This window comes from Dermacentor silvarum, chromosome 3, assembly GCF_013339745.2.
Source record: "Dermacentor silvarum isolate Dsil-2018 chromosome 3, BIME_Dsil_1.4, whole genome shotgun sequence".
Taxonomy (NCBI): domain Eukaryota; kingdom Metazoa; phylum Arthropoda; class Arachnida; order Ixodida; family Ixodidae; genus Dermacentor; species Dermacentor silvarum.
In genome coordinates this window covers 15,707,368-15,726,195 of record NC_051156.1, presented here as the reverse complement: position 1 = coordinate 15,726,195, position 18,828 = coordinate 15,707,368, and the positions used below count along the sequence as shown (strand labels likewise).

The following is an 18,828-nucleotide window of genomic DNA, read 5'->3' as shown; positions in this document are numbered from 1 at the left end:
TTTCCTTATTAATGTTTACTGATGACGATTTGCCTCAAGAGGAAGCTTTAGTGGGGGGGGGGGCTACTATCTAAATACATGGGAAATTAAAATTGTTTTTCTCGGCACCCACTGCACCAAACTTGATGAGGTTTGTTACATTGAAAAGAAAAAGTTAAGTTAAAATCTAGTGATTTTAGGAAGCCACCCTTCGACTTAGACTAAATTTTTTAATAAAAATTAATGAAAATGACAAAATTATGAAAACGAGACTATCCACTTTACAACACATGCTCAGAAATGAAAAGAGATACATCTAATACATCTAAAGTGGACAAAACTGATATATTGCACACCTCTGCAAAAAACATTAATAATTTGTTAATAGCACTTTTGCAAAACCATTGCAAACATTGTAAGAAATCCACTTAAGCTGGATATAATAATTCCAAATTTGCGCGCGTTATATGCTCTAATGATTGCAGTTTACAGATCTGCGATATCTATTCTTGGTGCAGATTTACAAACTTGTAACCGTTGTGTTTTTAAGTGCGGAGAATGCACAGCACAAGCACAGGCAAACATGAACGCATAGCACTCGATGACTGCAGACACTCGCTGCCAAAATGCTGGCGTTAGGAAGCGCCGCCGCAACAGCGAGCAAAGTGACCTTCATGCCGTGAATTGCTTCAACGCAAACTGAGCGGCAAGAACGGAGCACACACAAAGGTATAAGCCACCATCGCACCTAGACTCGGCCCCCGATGCAGGATCACTTTCAAAACAGGGTGCGTGCAACTGCCACCCCTGCTCCCCACCACCATGCGCCCGACGGAAAACGACGCGTTTTCTCCCCGCTTACTTCCCCTGAACGCGGAAGACTGAGCCGCCACTGTCGGTGCCGATGGCCAAAATGTACCTGGAGTGTCCATATAATTGCTATCGCAACAAAAGTAGGAGACACACGGTATGATTTGGTGTCCGATACAGCATTCGACACAATCGTACCCGCTGGACACCATATCAGACACCGAATCGTACCGTGCCTCTCCTACTTCACGGCAGCAAGTTCAGAGTGTGATCATTATGCGAGGAAAAGAAAAAACACACTTCTTGGTTGGAAAAGTGGGGGGTGCATTCCTTATGCGAGTAAGTATGGTAGCAGGACAGTTGGCAGGGCACAACTTGGTGCAATGAAAAGGAATGAAAGTTGTTGCACAAGTGAGTCCCACGGCAATAAGAATGCAACACGGCATATGCTGCCGTGTAGCCACACCTCAAGGCAAAGTTCTCCGCCATTTAGTTTTGTTATCTCCCAGGGAATCCCCTCCTCTCCCCCCACTGCGTGTTGAAGCTCGCTTCTCCCTTCCTTCATGGTCATCCATTCTCCTCTTTACGAGTTGGCATTTTGCGTACAGCGAATAGCCCACACAGCGCCGGCGAGCTCGTGCGTCACCCGTTCCCACGGCGCTCCCTCGTCCATGTGAAGCGCTTTGCGATACGGCCGAGAGCGAAATTGCTTGTGCCCATGCGAGGACTGCTTCGGCCGCACCGTCATCCTCTGTAGTGTGACATCTGACTCACGTCGGATGTCACGTGACTGATTTGTCCGCTATTACGACCGCCGTGTGAATCCAGCTTTATCAGCATCGTCGAAGAAGGGGGGAACAGAGCCGCTGGCCGAAGATACGACGTGAACAAGTTGTGCATCCGTGAATGGACCGTTCTTGCAAAGATTTAAGCGTTGTTGTATGCAGTCATTTACGTGGGTTATATGCACAATATTTTTTTTTCTTCGCGGCTGTTGTAATTGGGGAAGCGGGTTATACGCAGTGGCAGGTTATACGCGAAAAAATACGGTAGGTCTGCTGCTACATGGTGTTATTTTGAATGTCCATATCACTACTTTATCTGGTGCTAGCCTTGTTGGCTATGGGTCCAAACAAGGCTTTGAATATTCTTTGCCCTTTCAAAGAACATTAATAAAATTGAATTGAACTGAATAACTGAAGTGCATGAGTGTTCGCATCTTTAGTTTAGGTTATATACAGCAGAACTTCGTTCATACATTTTGGAAAAGAAAGCAAGAAAAATATACCAACTGGAAAACGTCTGATCCGAAATCACTAAAAAATTTGAACTGCTGTTGACATCTACATAACGCGAAGCATTGCGCGAATCGTTGCAGTACGAGATGTTGGCGGGCGACTATTTTGTGGGGTCCGAGCGGGCCTAGAGGTGCATTGTCGTTTTGCGGCTTCGGCACGTTTACGTTTGCGCTCCTCGAATTCGGCCTGGGTCAGCAGCATCTTTGAGCAGGGCATCTTGGAAGGAAGTTTTAACATGCCCACTCTGTGAATCGCTGCGGCACATAAGGTGCAAAACGCCGAAGCACCTCGAGCTGGTGCCGAGGAACCCGAGATGGACATTATTTTCCTATACAGTCAAACCTCACTAATTCGGATCTCAAAGGAGTAAAAAAAATGTCCGAATTATCCAAATGCCAAATTATCAAATGGACAACAAAATCTGCATATGAACAAGGCTTTTATTCCGTACCTTCACTTCGTAAAGAAGTCTGTGATGGTTGTTTGTTTTTTTCTTCGAAAGCTGGGCGGCAAGGACGACTTCTCGCACATGCGCCAATCCCTCCAGTGCAAGAGTGTTACACGGAGCATCGAGGCAAAATTCCTCCAAAACAGTGAGGGCATCCACAGCTTCTTTGGTGGTTCACCTTGCCGGAAGTTCTTTGCGAGGGCCATCTTCGTTGGACATCTCAACCATCGCACTGAGGGCATCAGCGATGATTTCCGCATCAGTTAACTGGCTACGGTAACACCGTCATCGATGCCAAAGTAGTCGGCGAGCTGTAGTTTGGTGGGAAGCAGAGCTACGAGTGCCCTATCTTCTTCATCCGTGTCAGGCGCTGCGACCTCCGGGCTTTCAGACGGCTCCGGTTGCCCAAATCCACTGTGTCTGAAGAAGTTTGCCACTACTGCTGCCGGCGTGTTAGTCCACACGTGTGCCAAAATGTGGATTGTGCTCAGGAGCATCACATTGTAGGGCACTTTTCTATTCATGCACAGAAGCATATGCTCCAGAACTTGTTTTGTGTATTTTTTCTTCACGTACAGGATGATTCCTTGATCCAAAGGCTGTAGGGCGGCGGTCGTGTTCGGCGGCAGGAACACAATTCTGATCGCCTGGAGATTAGAAACGCTGCAGTGCGTGCTGCAGTTGTCTATAACTAGCAGCACCTTACATTTCTTGGCGCAGAACTGGCGGTCGAGCCCTTGCAGCCAGGAGCGAAATACTTCTGAAGTCATCCAGGCCTTTCTATTTGCAGGGTAGTCGACTAGTAGGTGTTTGATGTTGGAAAAACTTCTTGATTTGCGCGCCTTTCTGATGACGAGAAGACGAAGGCGCTCCGTGCCCGTCATGTTTGTGAGCACGGTGACACACTCCTTACTACTCTTTCCAACGGTGCAAGAGTCCCCCTTCAAAGTAATGATCTTGTCTGGCAGCGCTTTAAAAAATAAAGCTGTCTCGTCTGCGTTGAAAACATTGTTTAGGTTGTAGGCTGCGATGTGTTCCTGAAGTTCGCCGTTCTGCCAGTCCGTGACGACTTTTTCATCCACCGCACTTCTCTCTCCGCACACGGTCTTGAATACCAAGCCATGTCTTTCCTTAAAGCGTGCAAGCCAGCCCTCGGACGCTTTGAATGTATCAATGTTCATGCGGAGGGCATAGCTTTCTGCTTGCGCTCAGATCAATGGTCCACTTTGTGGGAGCCACGCATCCCATGAGGCACCAATCCATTACAACAATGCATCTTCCAACTGAGGGTGTGCTGCAGTGCGCATACGCTTGCGAGCTGCATGAAACTTTTCATTCTGGAAAGCTTCCAAGATTTGCACCTTATTTTTTACGTAAGTTCCCAGGGTGCTTCTCTTCACGTCAAAGCGGCGCATCACCTCTTCACGGGAGATGCCTTCATCCAGTGCCTTCAGAATTTCTACCTTAGTCCCCAAGTCCTTGGCCACGTACTTAGCCCACTTAGCAGGCATCACCATCACAGCGGAGCGCAACACAACAGCACCACAACAGCAACACGGCACGCGCACACACAGAAGAAAGGACGTCGAAGAATGCGCATAAGCGTCGTTCTCGTTCTCACTCATTCTCTGACAGTGGCGATGCGTGCTCCAAAAATTCACCTTGAACTAGCAGCGACCCCTCATACGTTTTCGGCTTCGAAATGAAGGGTGGTTTCCGATCCGGTACCGATTTCTGCGCTCCAAAAACTCACTTCAGCGCCAGTCTTGGCCTGTCTCCAGCCCGAATGAAGCGGTGCACGTGTATTTTCGTGCCGATTTAACCAGAGTTTGCTGCCATAGACATACGTACATTTTTGAAGGAAGGGAATCAGCAATTATCTGAATTAACGGGGGCCGAATTAACAAGCTTTGACTGTAGCGTATTGCTTTAAGACAGTGACAGGAAACCGAAACGGAATCGAGCTCGTAAGACGCCTGAATACGATGCCGCTAGAGCAAAACATGACACTCACTTCGTGCTGCCTGCAGCAGAGAGCGGTCGTCCATTTGGGTTATCGCCTATTAAAAGCATGCAGTTTGCTTACAAGGCACTACGCCCCATGTACTGTGCTGCAGGTAGGTGATGATGTTAATCACAATAGGGTTGGTGGCAATAGCTGTGAATGTGGCGTGCGACTCAGGAAGAGATTTGCTGGTACTAGAATTTGCTGCCAGCGCTTCCCATGATAGCGTGTTACGTCCCCTAGTGGACGTGCTGGTGTGACTTTTATTGTACCGACGATGTAAAGATATCATCGACACGGCATGAAACCGTCTCTTTGATCGCCTACTTTCAAATTCAACAAAATTAATTTTTTTCTCATTCAAATTTGCCTTTTTCGATTGCCCGATAAATTGGATAATATTGCGGCTCCTTCTATGAAAAAAAAAATCGATCGGTGACTGAACTCATTTGCACAAGAGGTCAAATTTCAATACAACGAAAATTGGATATAACGAAGCAAATTGCCAATTTTACAGACTCTGTCATATTGAGGTTTAACTGCATTTAATAGCATGCTAACTCTTTCTCTATCATGGGGAAAATAGGTGTTTTTTGTAGGTTACGCCAGAATTTTTTTCTGAAGGAACTACTGCACTGTACATTTTAAGTAATACATAAACAAAAAGCAAAACGAATGCACTTTTCACTAATAAAAGTTTTATTAACGAGATGTCATCATCATCAGCCTATATTTACGTTCACTGCAGGACGAAGGCCTCTCCCTGTGATCTCCAATTCCCCTGTTTTGCGCTAGCTGATTCCAACTTGCGCCTGCAAATTTCTTAAACTTCATCACCCCACCTAGTTTTCTGCCGTCTTCGACTGCGCTTCCCTTCTCGTGGTGTCCATTCTGTAACTCTAATGGCCCACTGGTTATCCATCCTACACATTACATGGCCTGCCCAGCTTCATTTTTTCGCTTAATATCAACTAGAATATCGGCTATACCCGTTTGTTCTCTGATCCACACCGCTCTCTTCCCGTCTCTTAACGTTACTCCTAAGATTTCTCGTTCCATCGCTCTTTTTGTGGTCCTTAACTTGTTCTCGGGCTTCTTTGTTAACCTCCAAGTTTCTGCCCCATATGTTAGCACCGGTAGAATGCAATGATTGTACACTTTTCTTTTCAACGACAGTGGTAAGCTCCCATTCAGGATTTGGCAAAGCTTGCCGTATGCACTCCAACCCAATCATATTCTTCTGTAAATTTATTTCTCATGATCAGGGTCCCCTGTGAGTAATTGACCTTGATAAACGTACTGCTTTACAGATTCTAGAGGCTGCCTGGCGATCCTGAATTCTTGTTCCCTTGCCAGGCTACTGAACATTATGTTTGTCTTCTGCATATTAATATTCAACCCCTCTCACACTTTCTCAGCTAAGGTCCTCAATCATTTGCTGTAATTCGTCCCCAGTGTTGCGGAATAGGACAATTCTCCGAAGGTTTCACGATCGTGAAACCTTCGGAGCACGTTCAAAAATCCCCGCCTTGAGGGAAAAAAGGCGAACTGCTTAGAAAACTAAAATATAGTTTTCCTCCTTCATGTCCGATAGAGCAGTGTGTCCGTGAGCAGCGCGAACGGTCTCGAAAAACGGCGTTTCAAATCATTGACAGTGGGCTAACCATTCCCAATGGTACGGTACGGAAAGAGTTAACGTAATTTTGACAGCATGTTCACGTAATAAGTTTACTGGGTACAAATTTTTTTTCTCACAGTCCTGTAGACTGCGCTGTCTCTTCTACGGGACCATGAGAAAAATATTCAGAGCCTTTCCCCTGTCGAAGAAATGCAGGCAAGACGATGCTATTGTAGGCATTCCGCTTCGTCTGCCCTAAACTCAGGGTAGGCTTCGCTGATGTTTGGCCTCAACATTGCGCTCTCGTAACTCGGGGTTTCGCTTGGGCTTCGGATGCCCTCATATCCAATGTGGGGGGGGGGGGGGGGGAGGGGGGGTATGAACCATAGTAGTTTTAGCGTTACATCGCCAGCGCAGGCTAGTGTATATAAGCTTCGCTTGCAAAAATTTTATACCCAGTAAATGTATTACGTGAACATGCTGTTACAATCACGCTAATGTGCTGTTAAATATTGAAACAATGACAATGATCAAATGGCCATGGGAGATGGCCATGGCTCACAGCTACCTGGAATAAGGAGGCGGCCACCTAGGAAGCAGAATGCACTTGCTCAAAATAAAGGTTCATTCTCTCTCTCAAGCTCTTGTAGAAAACGTATTGGAGGGGTTCTACTGTACATGGAAACAAAGAAATTGTTTTTGTCAGCAACCAGTGCACTGATTTTGATGAGACTCACTGCATTTAAAAAAAGTTATAATCTAGCAGCTGTAGAAAGCGTGTTTTTTTATTTAGCCCGTCCATATTTCATGTCTTACTGATAACATAATCCTGCAGGTCCATAGTCTTGATTTTATGAATAATTGTTTAAATAGAGAGAGAGAAAGAACTTTTATTGAAAACGGCAAGTGTAAGAGGAGTTTATCTCCCCTCCCTTAGATGGCGGCCAGGAGCCCTTGGGTCCTAGCGGCATCTTTGGCTTGCCTGATGACTTGTAGTTGGTGCTCGCTGTCTGAACTGAGCAGCGCGGTCTCCCACTGCTCTACATTCCTATATGTGTTGTTTGGCCCTTCCACTACGTTGGGGCAAGCTCCGCCTGCTGATTGCAGTATTTGCATTTATCTGAGTACAGCTCTGGATAACAATTATTATAAGCGATCGGGTTTGGGAAGGTGTTTGTTTGTAGTAGGTGCTATGCTGTTTATTTAATGAGGAATGTGGTGGAGGGTAATGCTGCCTCCCTAATCTGTAGTGTTTGGTGATTTCATCATAATTGACCATGCAGTCTCTCTCCGCACTCCGGCTCCGCGATGTTCCTGCTCGGCTCGCTGACTCTCGAGCTAGGGTGTGTGCGGTTTCGTTGCCTGGGAGGGAGGAGTGGGTGAGCGTCCATATGACATGAACGTCATGCTCCCCGCGAAAGTTACTCATGATCCTTAGCGCCTCTTTCGAGCCATTCATTTAGCGAAGTTATGAAGTGCAGTTTTAGAGTCATTGATTACGACTCTGGCTGTTGTGGGAGCGAGTGCCAGCGCTATGGCCGCTTCCTCTGCGATTTCCGATTTTCCTGTTTTAATGGTTCCGCTGGCAAGCGAGTGGCCCGCTTGATTTAAGGCGACCACTGCCATGTGTCGACCGTCTGCATACTCCGCCGCGACTACATAGACCACGTTCGCATCGTTTTGATACTTCTTATGCAGTGCTTTCGCTCTTGCATTCCTCCGCTCTCGGTGATGTTCGGGGTGCATGTTTCTGGGTAATGGGGGTATGATGATGCACTCTCCGATTTCTCTCGGGATGTCGTATTTATCCCCGCTTTCTCCAGCGTACGTGATACCGAGCTTGTGCAGGATTTGTCTTCCTGTGTTGCTTTGCGCAGTCTTTCATATTGTGCGATTGTATGAGCCTCAATGAGCTCGTCTAGCGTGTTGTGCATTCCTAACGCTTCGAACTTCTCGTTAGATGTGGTGATCGGTAGGCCGAGGGCTTGTTTATATGCTTTTTTTGATGATGCACTCTATCTTTTGTTTTTCCACCTCGTGTAACTTGAGGTATGGGGTCACATACACTATGCGGCTGATGACAAAGGCTTGGATGAGCCGCACGAGGTTGTGTTTCTTCATACCATAGTTCTTGTTGGCGATTCTTCGAATCACCCTGATGGTTTAAAGATGTATTTGTTTCACGTATGCCATAAAACTTTTTTTATTCAATTATATGAACACGAGGTGAATTTCTGCTGTCGTCGTTCAATGTAAAGTTTGAGTGCGACAAGATTGCGGCCGCGCACTGTCTGCTGTAAGTGCGAGGGAAAGTATGCAAGGGCGAGCCAAGAAAGATGGTGGTTTGGTGTGGTGGCGCCTTTTCGCACTCGCAAAGGGGGGTAGCGGGGAAATGTGCACACTAGAAGTAAAGGGGGGCCGAGTACCACGCATCTCCGCGTCATCGCATGGCACAGCTGAGTGCAGCCACACGAGTCCTATTTTGGAGTTAGTTTGCAGTGGGTTCGAAGGCTAGCTAGTCCAAGATAGCCAATGGCTTCGTGTGAGCTGTGTTCTCGCATGCTTCGTTCGCACTGAAGCGGGAGGCAGCACGAACGGGAAATTGCTCGCCGCTGCTGCAGCTCTTCATCAAGCAAGGGTTCTGACATCGAGTGTCCATGGTCATCGACTAAGATGTGTCCGTGTTTGCCCATGTGTGCATGACAGTGTGTTTGTTAATTTAGTAAGTGAATGTTTACAGCAGTTTATACAGCTGATAAAACTACTAACCTTACTGCGAATAGCTATCTAATAATTTATTAACACAGTCCATGCTTTGCCTGTCGGGAAAAACTGCGATTTTTTTAATGACGTCAGAATTGTTTGGCCCTTTAACAATTTTGTTGGGTCCTAGAGAGTGTCTAAGTGCATTGTACTGCTCAAGGAAGTCTACAATAAACTTGAAATTGCGCAGTGTTATGCCTTGGCTCACCATATTGGAAAAATAGAGACAAGCAACACTGACAATCGATAAGTTTTCATGTTCCATCTGCTCCATAATAACAGAACTACCATAAGATTTTAGTTAGGCAACTTCTGAGCAGATGGTCCAACGTCTTAAAGGTTCTAAAAAATTTATGTGTAATCTTTTTAGCCAACCTTGATGAAATTATGCTAATGTGTTCAGTTTTTCGCTGATTTTAAATATAATTTAGTCTTTTGTATAGGCCGATAATTTTCCAAGATAGTTAAAATCACAAACCATATTTTCAGGCCTCAATAGTGAGAAAATGGGTAAACAAAGATAAGTGCATGGCTCTATAGGCCGAAAGGTGGAGAATGCAATGATGTGTGCATATTTTAACAGTGGTCAATATAGAGGAATTGCAATAAATTGAGCTTCACATTTTGCAATGTGGGAACAAAGTGGCAAGAAATGGAGCAATATAATTAAATTTTTAAAGCTTTAATTTAAAAAGCAGCTTGCATTAAACCACTTATCATACGTGACGCTTTCTGCTGCAAAAAATAAATTTTTATTCTGTCTGCTCGAGATGTCAAGATATTGTCATGTTTCCAAAATGGCCAGACAGTAGCAAGAAGTGAGAGTCACGAGACTAACTCTGTATTGTGCAAACCTGTGCCCAGAAAAACAAGTTATGCTCAAAGCACCACAATAGAGGCGAGCACAGTTGGCCATTTATACGTGGCACATCGAACTTTCCAACGTAAGCGCTGGTGCTTGCGTATGTTCTAGAATGTACACCACTATTCTTGTAGCGTGCACTATCTGATTACACAAGGCTCGGCCACAACATAAACAACAGACAGAAGAAGCAATATCATTCGTGAAACTTCTGATACAGAAACGTGTGCCTTGTGCTGAGTGAAAACTTTTAGGATTTGACAGCTGGTGAAAGACGGTCACTGGGAGAGATAAGTATGTGTGGAAATGTCAGGGCAAACAGATCTGCAAGGGAGACAAAAACTAATTGCAAGAAAAATGAAATTGGTGCTGATTCACCTCAGAGGTGTGCTATAAAGTGATTTGTGGCAATAATACCGATTCATGCCACATGAAACTTTTCAAAACCATTAGATTTAGAAATGAGTTTTTTTTCCCAATTTTTGGCCTCTTAAGATCCATCTGCTCCCATAATTGGTCCAGGACACTGCACCTAGAGAACCTGTAGGAGATGCCCTTCCCACCTGTCTTGGGTCCCTACGCAGCATATCTCGAACCAAGGCTCGCACCACAGGAGGCATGGCGTCTGGTGGCTGGGGCAAGTCCGACTCTGCATAGGTTCGGCTGTCCCAGTGGTAGAAGGGGTTCATTGCTCCGTACAACTCGTAGGCCAGGGTGCCCGCTGCCCACAGGTCAGCTCGCTGGTAATCTATAACCGAAAGCAGGCCTGGTTCGGCTCCTGCAACCTGTCCGGGGCAAAAGGGTAACGCAGCATTCACATTGTGATGCACGTCAGAGTTCTGTAGTTATTTTTGTAGAGATGGCATCCTTTTGCAGGCCATATCGTGCACAAAAATTCTGAGTGAGCAATCCCTGCAGCATACGGTCCCAGCCAATGTTACTAGATGTTACTAGATTAGCTTCAGTTGTAAAACTCGGCGACGTTGTGCGGAACCGCCACCCGCCCACGCCTTCATGGTGCTGCCGTCGCACCCAGCTTCACTTCCCCACTAGCCGGCTACGCGAACTGGCCGGACGAAACACGCGGTGCAGCGTTGGTGTATTCTGTGGTTGGTTGGTGTATGGGAAAAGTAAACTGCGTGAAAGGTTTAGGTGGCAGGAAGAAACACACGACACTTAAAAACTCAGCTTCAGCGCTTTGTCGTATGTGTTTCTTCCTATCATGCAGTTTACCCTTCTTTCAGAATGAACAAACTAGCCGAATATATCTTATTGCTGTAGGTGGATACCGCTTTCACATGGTATCACTAATTCGGACTACAGGGAGAATGCCAGCGAGTGCAAGCTGCCTGTCCGCACGAGCTCAAGGCTGCGGCAAGGCATCTGCATTGGAGCGTGATGGAACGGCGCCGCCATCTGGCGGCTGCCCAAGGAGTGGCGACAGCGGCGGTAAGCACACGGGCGGAGAGTTTTACAACTGCAACTAGTCTAGTAACGTTGGTCCCAGCATACTGTAAAACATGCACGTGCACGAGACATGTAATAAAAACGGTAAAGTCTAAAATAAATATTTCTGTGTCCATCTTTCTTTCAGTCCACCTTGTTATGCAACAGTGTGCCCTATTATGAATTGTTTATTTAGTAGAGGATTTGGATACTATAAGCAATATATCATGGGCAGCCAGGGCAGGCTGCCTTAACGTTGTCCGCACAGGAGGCCCTGCAGATGATTCGTCCCTTTGGGGCTTCGTTTTCACGAGGGACCTTCGCGAGAGAAGGATGTTGGCAAGCTTCGCGTAAATCAAGCAAAGCTGACGGGCATGGGGTTTTCTCGTGCCAGCCAGTGAGAAGTATGTGGCAAGATGCTTGCGGTGATCTCGCCCCAGCGTTTTTTTCTGGATTTCTCAAGCTAAGAGGCTGCTGCGGCAACCTTCTCGCATTTTTTAGAAGGCCCATTTTGAGGCCACCAAAGCGATGCCTCAGCAGAGCTTGCATGTCATTTGCCGCCCGCGACCCTGCTTTGCAGTTGCTATAGCAGTGCCATTCTTGAACACCGACAGCCGCGGCATGTAACACGCGATCAGAGCACACAGGAAGCAGAGTTAAATAGTTCAACGAGTCAACACAATCAGCAGCCGGATGGAAGTAGTTGGTGGGGAGGGGCACTGGCTCCCCTCCATTATCGTTTTCTCACAACAGCTCTGCTATCACCCTATTTTGATTTTTTTAATCAATCCAGTTATAACAATGAAATTTCCGTGGCACTTGAATATTGTTATAAGTGGGTTCGACTGTATAGCTTTGTAGCGTTCAGGTAAAAAAAAAAGTTAAGCAAGCAGACATGGGCACAACACGAGGTCTAGTTGGCATTCACTTACTCTGAAATGTGCTGAGTGAAACTGACTATTGCTACTAACACATGACCATACCTGCCAACCTCACAACATGAAAATTCGGGAGACCGCCGCGCGAGGGGGGGGGGGAGATTCAGAAAAGTTTTCACCCCTCCCCTCCCCAAAAATTGTCGCTGTGCAAAACGGCGCACGTGGTACAGAGTCCATACTTGTCATGACTCCGCGAAGTGACAAAGCACAGAAACTCCGTCGTGTATGATCTCAGAAATACTTGCAAGTACCGCATGTTCCTGTCTATAAGACCCGGTGTTTTTATGAATTTTTCGTCGATGCGTCTTACAGAACCGTGCGACATATGTACGTTTTCTTTTTTTTTTTCGAGAAAACTGCCATCAAAATCAGATTCGATGTTATGGCCACGCGAAGCGCATTGGTTGACTTAACTGCTCCGGCTTCTGCCCGCGATATCGAGGTGCCAGGTTCTTCTGCCGAGTTCCCGAGCGCCGTGCGAGAAGGACAGAGCAGCAACGCAAGCGGCGGCAGGACGACCGCGAGTCGACCGACCCCGAAGTCGTCGCATCTGCAGATCGCTATCAAGATACAGCACGCGCCGCTGCGCAATCTACGCAGTAGCTACCTGAGTACAAGCACCTCCCCCTACCTCCCGCGCTAGCACGTCTTCCCGCTTTCCTCCCTTGTGTGCGATTCGGCCCACAGTCACAGGCTTTCACTCGCACATACAGCATACAGCGCGCGGGGACGATGTTATCGCCCTTGGACTCCCTACGGAACATCGCGGCAGCCATGACGGCCGAATTGCGCCTGGAGTAACAATATATCCCACTCATACGCTTGCGCGTGACCCGCATTCGCCGAGTGAAACATCACTGTCATTTTGTTTTTGAAAGCACTGCGAACAGTTGCGTCTTATACACCGGTGCAACTTATATACATCTTTTTCCGGAAAAACTGTCGTTATGAGAGGGGTGTGCCTTGTACAAAGGTGCGAGTTATAGACCGGAAAATACGGTACTTATTCTTATCATTTAAAAGTGCCATCGATATCGTTTAAAAGTGCCTCAGGGAAACAAAGAGTACTTCGGCATTCGCATTTCACTCGACAACCTGACAAAGCCAACTGAGCCTAGCGCGCTCACGGTCATATAACGACTGGATTGCTAAAAACGCTCGACCCAGTGTGAGACTAGGCAATCCGGAAAATCCAATATGGCAGCGCCCGTTGGCTGCTCGCGTTCGTGGTGGTGCCGGCGGCCGCTACCACAGTTCACGGTGCATGCTGGTGACGAACTGCTCCCACGCCGCTTTTCCGCATGGTTATATTACAGGCCGTAAAAAAAAACAACAACAAAAAAAAAAAACAAGTGGCGGCCACTTTTCGAGAGATTTGAGGTCGCGTTCGTACAATAGGGAGATGCAAGAAAAATTCGGGAGGCTCCTGGACAATTCGGGAGAGTTGGCAGGTACGCATGACACTTCACGTCTTGTCTGACGTGTCCTTCTGTGTTAGCAGCTGCAGTCAATTTCAACATAATGCATGCCACAGCTTGTGAAGACAGGCGTTCAGCTCCCTGCTTCTATAACCATCACAATACAATAAAATCTCGGTGATACGAATCTCGCGGGGTCGCGTGAAATATTCGTATCAGCCGAAATTTGTACCATCAAAACATACACAATATAAAAAAAATGAATTTATTTCTACCAGGAAAGATTTCTAATAGTGGAATCCCATTGATACCTTCCTCACAGCTGCATTTTCCTGGCTGCTACATCGCGTTTTCGCGGTCCCGACCAAAATCTCATTGACTTCCATTGTATAGTAAAATCTCGATAATTCGAACTCGAAGGGGCCCAAAAATTTGTTCGAATTAAAAGAAGGACTTATTTTTGAAATATTCATGCACCATAGCATGATGTACGAACGATGCGATTCGTGAAATATCGCGGCGCGCAAGCACATATCGAGCGAGGGCCACGAAACTGCCCGCGTCGGCCAACGCTCGCTTCGCGATAACGGCAGAAAATGAAACTTCAGGGAGCGGCCGGCGCAGGCATAGCGAGAGAGATTATGGGTGTGAAAAGGAAGAGGCGACGGGCACGTGCGGGGACCGTCACAGGTGAGGGAGGAGGGCGGCAGGGAAGCGGATTTGGCCTCGGCAGTTGGCAACTCTGTCGCTTCGGTGGCTCCCTTCCTTTCAACACCCTCGTAGCCCCCTCACCTTCGACTGTCTCCGTACGTGCCTGCCGCTCCCGCCGGCCCAGCGCCAGCTTAGCCCGCTCCCTAAAGTTTCGTTTTCTACCGTTGAAGCGAGCGTTGGCCGGACTGGGCCTCCGCCGTTGCTTCCCTCTGTGCTGCAGACGCAGCGGTGGCTGAGACGTCGGCACGTACACGCGTCTTCCGGCGCCACGCAGAAACGGCGACCTTGCCATGACGCCGCAGTTCTTTTTTTTTTCCTTTTTTCTCCACGTGGCGTTGAGGGGTCTCGCCTAAGCTTTTGCTCGTGTCGGAGCAATGTCGGTCTGATGTCGGCCACGTGATTTGGCGCGCTGCTGAGAGCACGGTGGCTGAGAGCATTGTTGGTGCGCGGTATGTTCGAATTAACCATCGTAAATGCTTTCGCATTCGCATTACCGGGCGTTCCCCGTAATACTTCGCCAATCTACAGTGTAGACCGCTTATAACGTAAGTCGCCGGAGTCGCGAATATCCGCACTATAAGCGGTACCGCACTATAGCCAAAGCAACAATTTTCAAGGCCCGCACATATGCAAAACATGTGCACCGAGCGGCCACGTGTATGCCACAGTCGAGGAATGCGGGTAGAATGCTTGCATTCAATTGACAGTCGAATCTCGTTAATTCGAACCAAATCACGCGGCGGCACCTCTGACCGGCATTGCTCCGGCACCGCCATAGAGTAAAAGCTGAGGAGAGACCCCTCAATGTAGCGCGCGAAAAAAAGAAAAAAAAATGCGGCGGGTATTTCACCCTCTCTCAAATGGCAAGGTCGCCGATTCTGCGTTGCGCCGGAACATGCGTGTATGTGCCGATGTCTCAGCCACGCTACTGTAGCCACGTGAACCCTTCTTTTTCCTTTATGCTTCCTCTACTTTCTAGTCATGTGTTGACCTTGCACGCTGCGGCTATGGCGCAGAGGGAAGCAGCGGCGCTGTCCCAGGCCGGCCAACGAAACTGCCCCTCCCCCCCCCCCCCCAACTGCCGGCAAACGCCCGCTTCGCGATAACGGCAGAAAACGAAACTTCGGGGAGCTGGCGCCGGGCCGGCTGGACTATAAGCGGTATATGGTGGCACGTGGTTCGTTCACACCACGTGCCCTTCTCCTCCACTTTGTCTCTGTTTCTTCCTCGGGGCGCCCGTTTGAGGGGAGCGTTTGCCGTCTCCGCTGACTTCCGTACTCCCAGGCAGCCGCACTGTAACCGGTATTTTGTTTCCCGCAACTGCACTATAAGCGATACGTGTATACATGGAGTGCTATGGGAAAATTAACGGGAGTCTGAAAAGACCGCACTATATCCGGTCCTGCACTATAAGCGGTTACGTTATAAGTGGTCTATACTGTATAATGTGCCTGCATGTTACGTTGCGTTTGAATGTGGTGGTCACGTAAATTTAGCAGTACAGCCAGCTTGTACATTGCAACAAGTGACCGATGAGTTGCAACAAGCGACCGGCACGTTGCAGATACGACGCACCCTCGCGGGTGCCGTATCCTGAAAGCGATCTGCGACGTGCGCATAGTGCGCGCCCGCGCGGACTTTATCGTCAAAATGATCTGCGATGTTGACAAAGTGCGCCTAGTGCCAGTAGCTTCGTATGTGCTGTGACTTCGACAGTTTAGTTCGCGTTGCAACGAGAGACAGCCCAAAGGTCAATTCGCTCGCTGCTGCTGCTGCGTTTCCGCTGCTTCACCTTTTGGGCGAAACTGCGGCTTTTTTTTTCTCTCTTTTTTTGGCAGTCCCTTGAAAAACGTAACACCGGGACGTTTTCTTGTTGCCCAAATTGTCAACGATCGCCTTCTGAAAGACGTATAAGTGTGCGCACGTGATCTTGGGAATGTTTTTGCACGCCACTGAACGCCTGAGCACGTCGAGTGCAGGGAGCGTTTTGACTGTCGGGGCTGCGCCTAGGTTGTCGTCGTATCGGCTAGGCTGTGATGTGGTCCGGTCCGCTCGACGTGGGGACCAATGAGAGATTGCGCAATCACGTGACGTAGTCGGTTGCTTGGCGACTATGGATCCCGGCCAGATCCCGCTGTGCCGGCTTGTCTGTGCCGGTCGCCCCGCTGGCTCAGCCGCCGCCCCTGTTGCTCACGTGTTCGTATGACCCGTAGCGTTCCGTGGCAACACGTTCGGAACAGCCGTTTTTTTTTCGTATTGTGAGCAATGTATTTCGGCGGGGGAATGTCACGAATTCGTATCACACCGAAATTCGTACCAGCCGGGTTCGTATCACCGGGCTTTTACTGTATCTAGATTTCATAGAGACTATGCAGATGATCAACTTGCATTCGTCAGAGCAAGAACCTTGGGTTTCCATGCTTACCCCTCTCCTTGCTCATCTACTCAGCAATAACATGCCATGCTTGAACTTCCCCCTTTAATAAAAATAAGCAGGCCCAAGAATACAAGCTTTTTCTAGCTTGCTTGTTTCGTTGTTAATGAAGCATTTTCATCCAGGCTGTCTCCCCTGCCATCCTCTGCTTGGAGCACAACACTTCAGTGGCTGAGAGCGGGTTTGCTCGAAGCAATTACAAACACAACACTTGCCTCAGGGGGCATGAGAGCTGGGTTGCCACCCCGGTTGACCTCGGGAGAGACGAAGTGGAGTCGCAGGTTGGTGTCAGCAAGGCAGCTGCCGAAGTCTGACAGGACCAGCCTCGGACATGTTGTACCTGCAGTACATTTATCCAGCTGTAGATATGCATGACAGCAACCATTTACCGTTATGTATTTTCATGCAAAAACGCAAGTTCAACACTTTTTTAACCCAGCAGCACAGAAAATTTGTTTAATAGGCTATTTCTCGCTTCTGACCACTTCTGTTTTTGTACTAATTTACTTATTACTTGAATTTACTTGAATTGAATTGAATCTAAACATTTTGCAAAGGTCGCGGCTGCGGGAGCATTCCGCGCTTGCCTGTCGCGATACAAGTGATGGCGCCATTGACACGACACATCACAAGACACACAGCATCCAAAAATGACCACATACCCCTAGAAAGGTCAAGCAGCAGGTTGTCAGCCTTGAGGTCACGGTGGGCCACGCTGTGCTGTCTTAGGTGGCAGACAGCCTCGAGCAGTTGGCAGAGTAAGCTCAATCGTACTTGGGGATCCTTGCCAGCTGCCCCACTCTGCAGGTACTCTGCCAGGCTGCAGTGGTACCTGAGTGCCATGCCGAACAGTCACTTCAACAGCTCTCAAAGAAAAAAAAAGAAAAAAAATTGAAAAGGAAAAACATTTGCTTTTGATCTTGGTGGCCCTTCACATCTGCCACGACTTCTGTTGGCTGAAACAAATTTAAAGAACTGTCACAAAGCAGGGTTGTTGCCAGAGAGAACCGTGCAGTGAACGATGACAGCGTGAAGAAGTCCTATAAGACGAGAAAATACAGGTAGAGTATTTTCTCCATACAAATTAGTTGAAAAGTGCCCCCTCGTTTAATATGGCAGCCTTTATCCCAATTGCACTTTTTGTCTGGCCACAATGGAACATGAAATAAAAACGAAGGAATTGTCGCTATTTTGGTTGGTGTTGCTGCTGTGAATGTGTAAATTATGTGCAAACGTGTGCTTTTATTGTCTAAGAGTGCAAAATTAGCAGGTCTCAGCTTCACTTTAGTGCCACATGCGAATATAGAGTTTACAGATGTGAACAGGAGCATCGTGGTACTGTACCGTTAGGTTGTGAAACAGTGAAATCACGGTGAGTGCAACTGCAGTAAGGTATGACACCGGGCTAGCTGGCGTTCCACCTTGTTAAACAGCACAAATTGTGCGTCCCGTACTTTGTGTGGTTTCGCGCTGTTTAACAAGGTGAGTGCAACCCTGTTTACTTTCACTGAAAACTTCATTCCGTGGCCCCTATGCTGTTCATGCTGAACTTGAAGACACCACGGTAGAATTAAATCACGAGCATCGCGCTCCAGAACGATACCTGCTGGGACAACTTACCAACACAGAAGAGAAGTCTTGCCAGCCATCATAGGGTGCAAACACGGCACAAAAACCTAAAGCTGCAATGAACGGGAGCTAGATCATCAAAACGAGTGAATGGCCAGCAGTCATGCGAGGATGCGTATAGTCATTGCAGCGATCCCAGGCATGCATCTTGGGCACATAATGTGTACTGTGTACCGTTCACTGCCTGATGAGAGCATAGCGTGTGCCTAGTTCTGCATACCAAATGCTTTGGACATCACTGGTGATGTGCTGTGGGATGTTATAAGTGACTAGCGGCCGTCCCGAGACAAGGATCACCACCGTTCACGTGCGGTTTTCATTTATGACTATGAATGGGCATATACGTCGAACAAACTCTGTTCTTGTAGTTAGCTAAATTGAATAATTAAAAAAAATCTTATTCACCTTAAAGTCAAGGTCAACTTGTATTCTGCATTGACCCAATTTCATTTTTTACAGTGGACGGAAC

At 47.7% G+C, this 18,828-nt stretch overlaps 1 protein-coding gene across 1 annotated transcript in view; it reads right to left on the bottom strand.

Annotated features, from left to right (window-relative positions):
- Positions 1 to 18,828, bottom strand: part of LOC119445342 (serine/threonine-protein kinase Pink1, mitochondrial-like) — a 66,338-nt gene that overhangs the window by 6,554 nt on the left and 40,956 nt on the right. The window contains exons 6-8 of the mRNA XM_037709652.2: positions 17,393 to 17,562; positions 16,946 to 17,070; positions 10,347 to 10,568 (exon numbers count right to left, since the gene is read on the bottom strand). Of these exons, the coding sequence (XP_037565580.1) occupies positions 10,347 to 10,568; positions 16,946 to 17,070; positions 17,393 to 17,562 (517 nt within the window). The remainder of the gene's footprint in view (positions 1 to 10,346; positions 10,569 to 16,945; positions 17,071 to 17,392; positions 17,563 to 18,828) is intronic.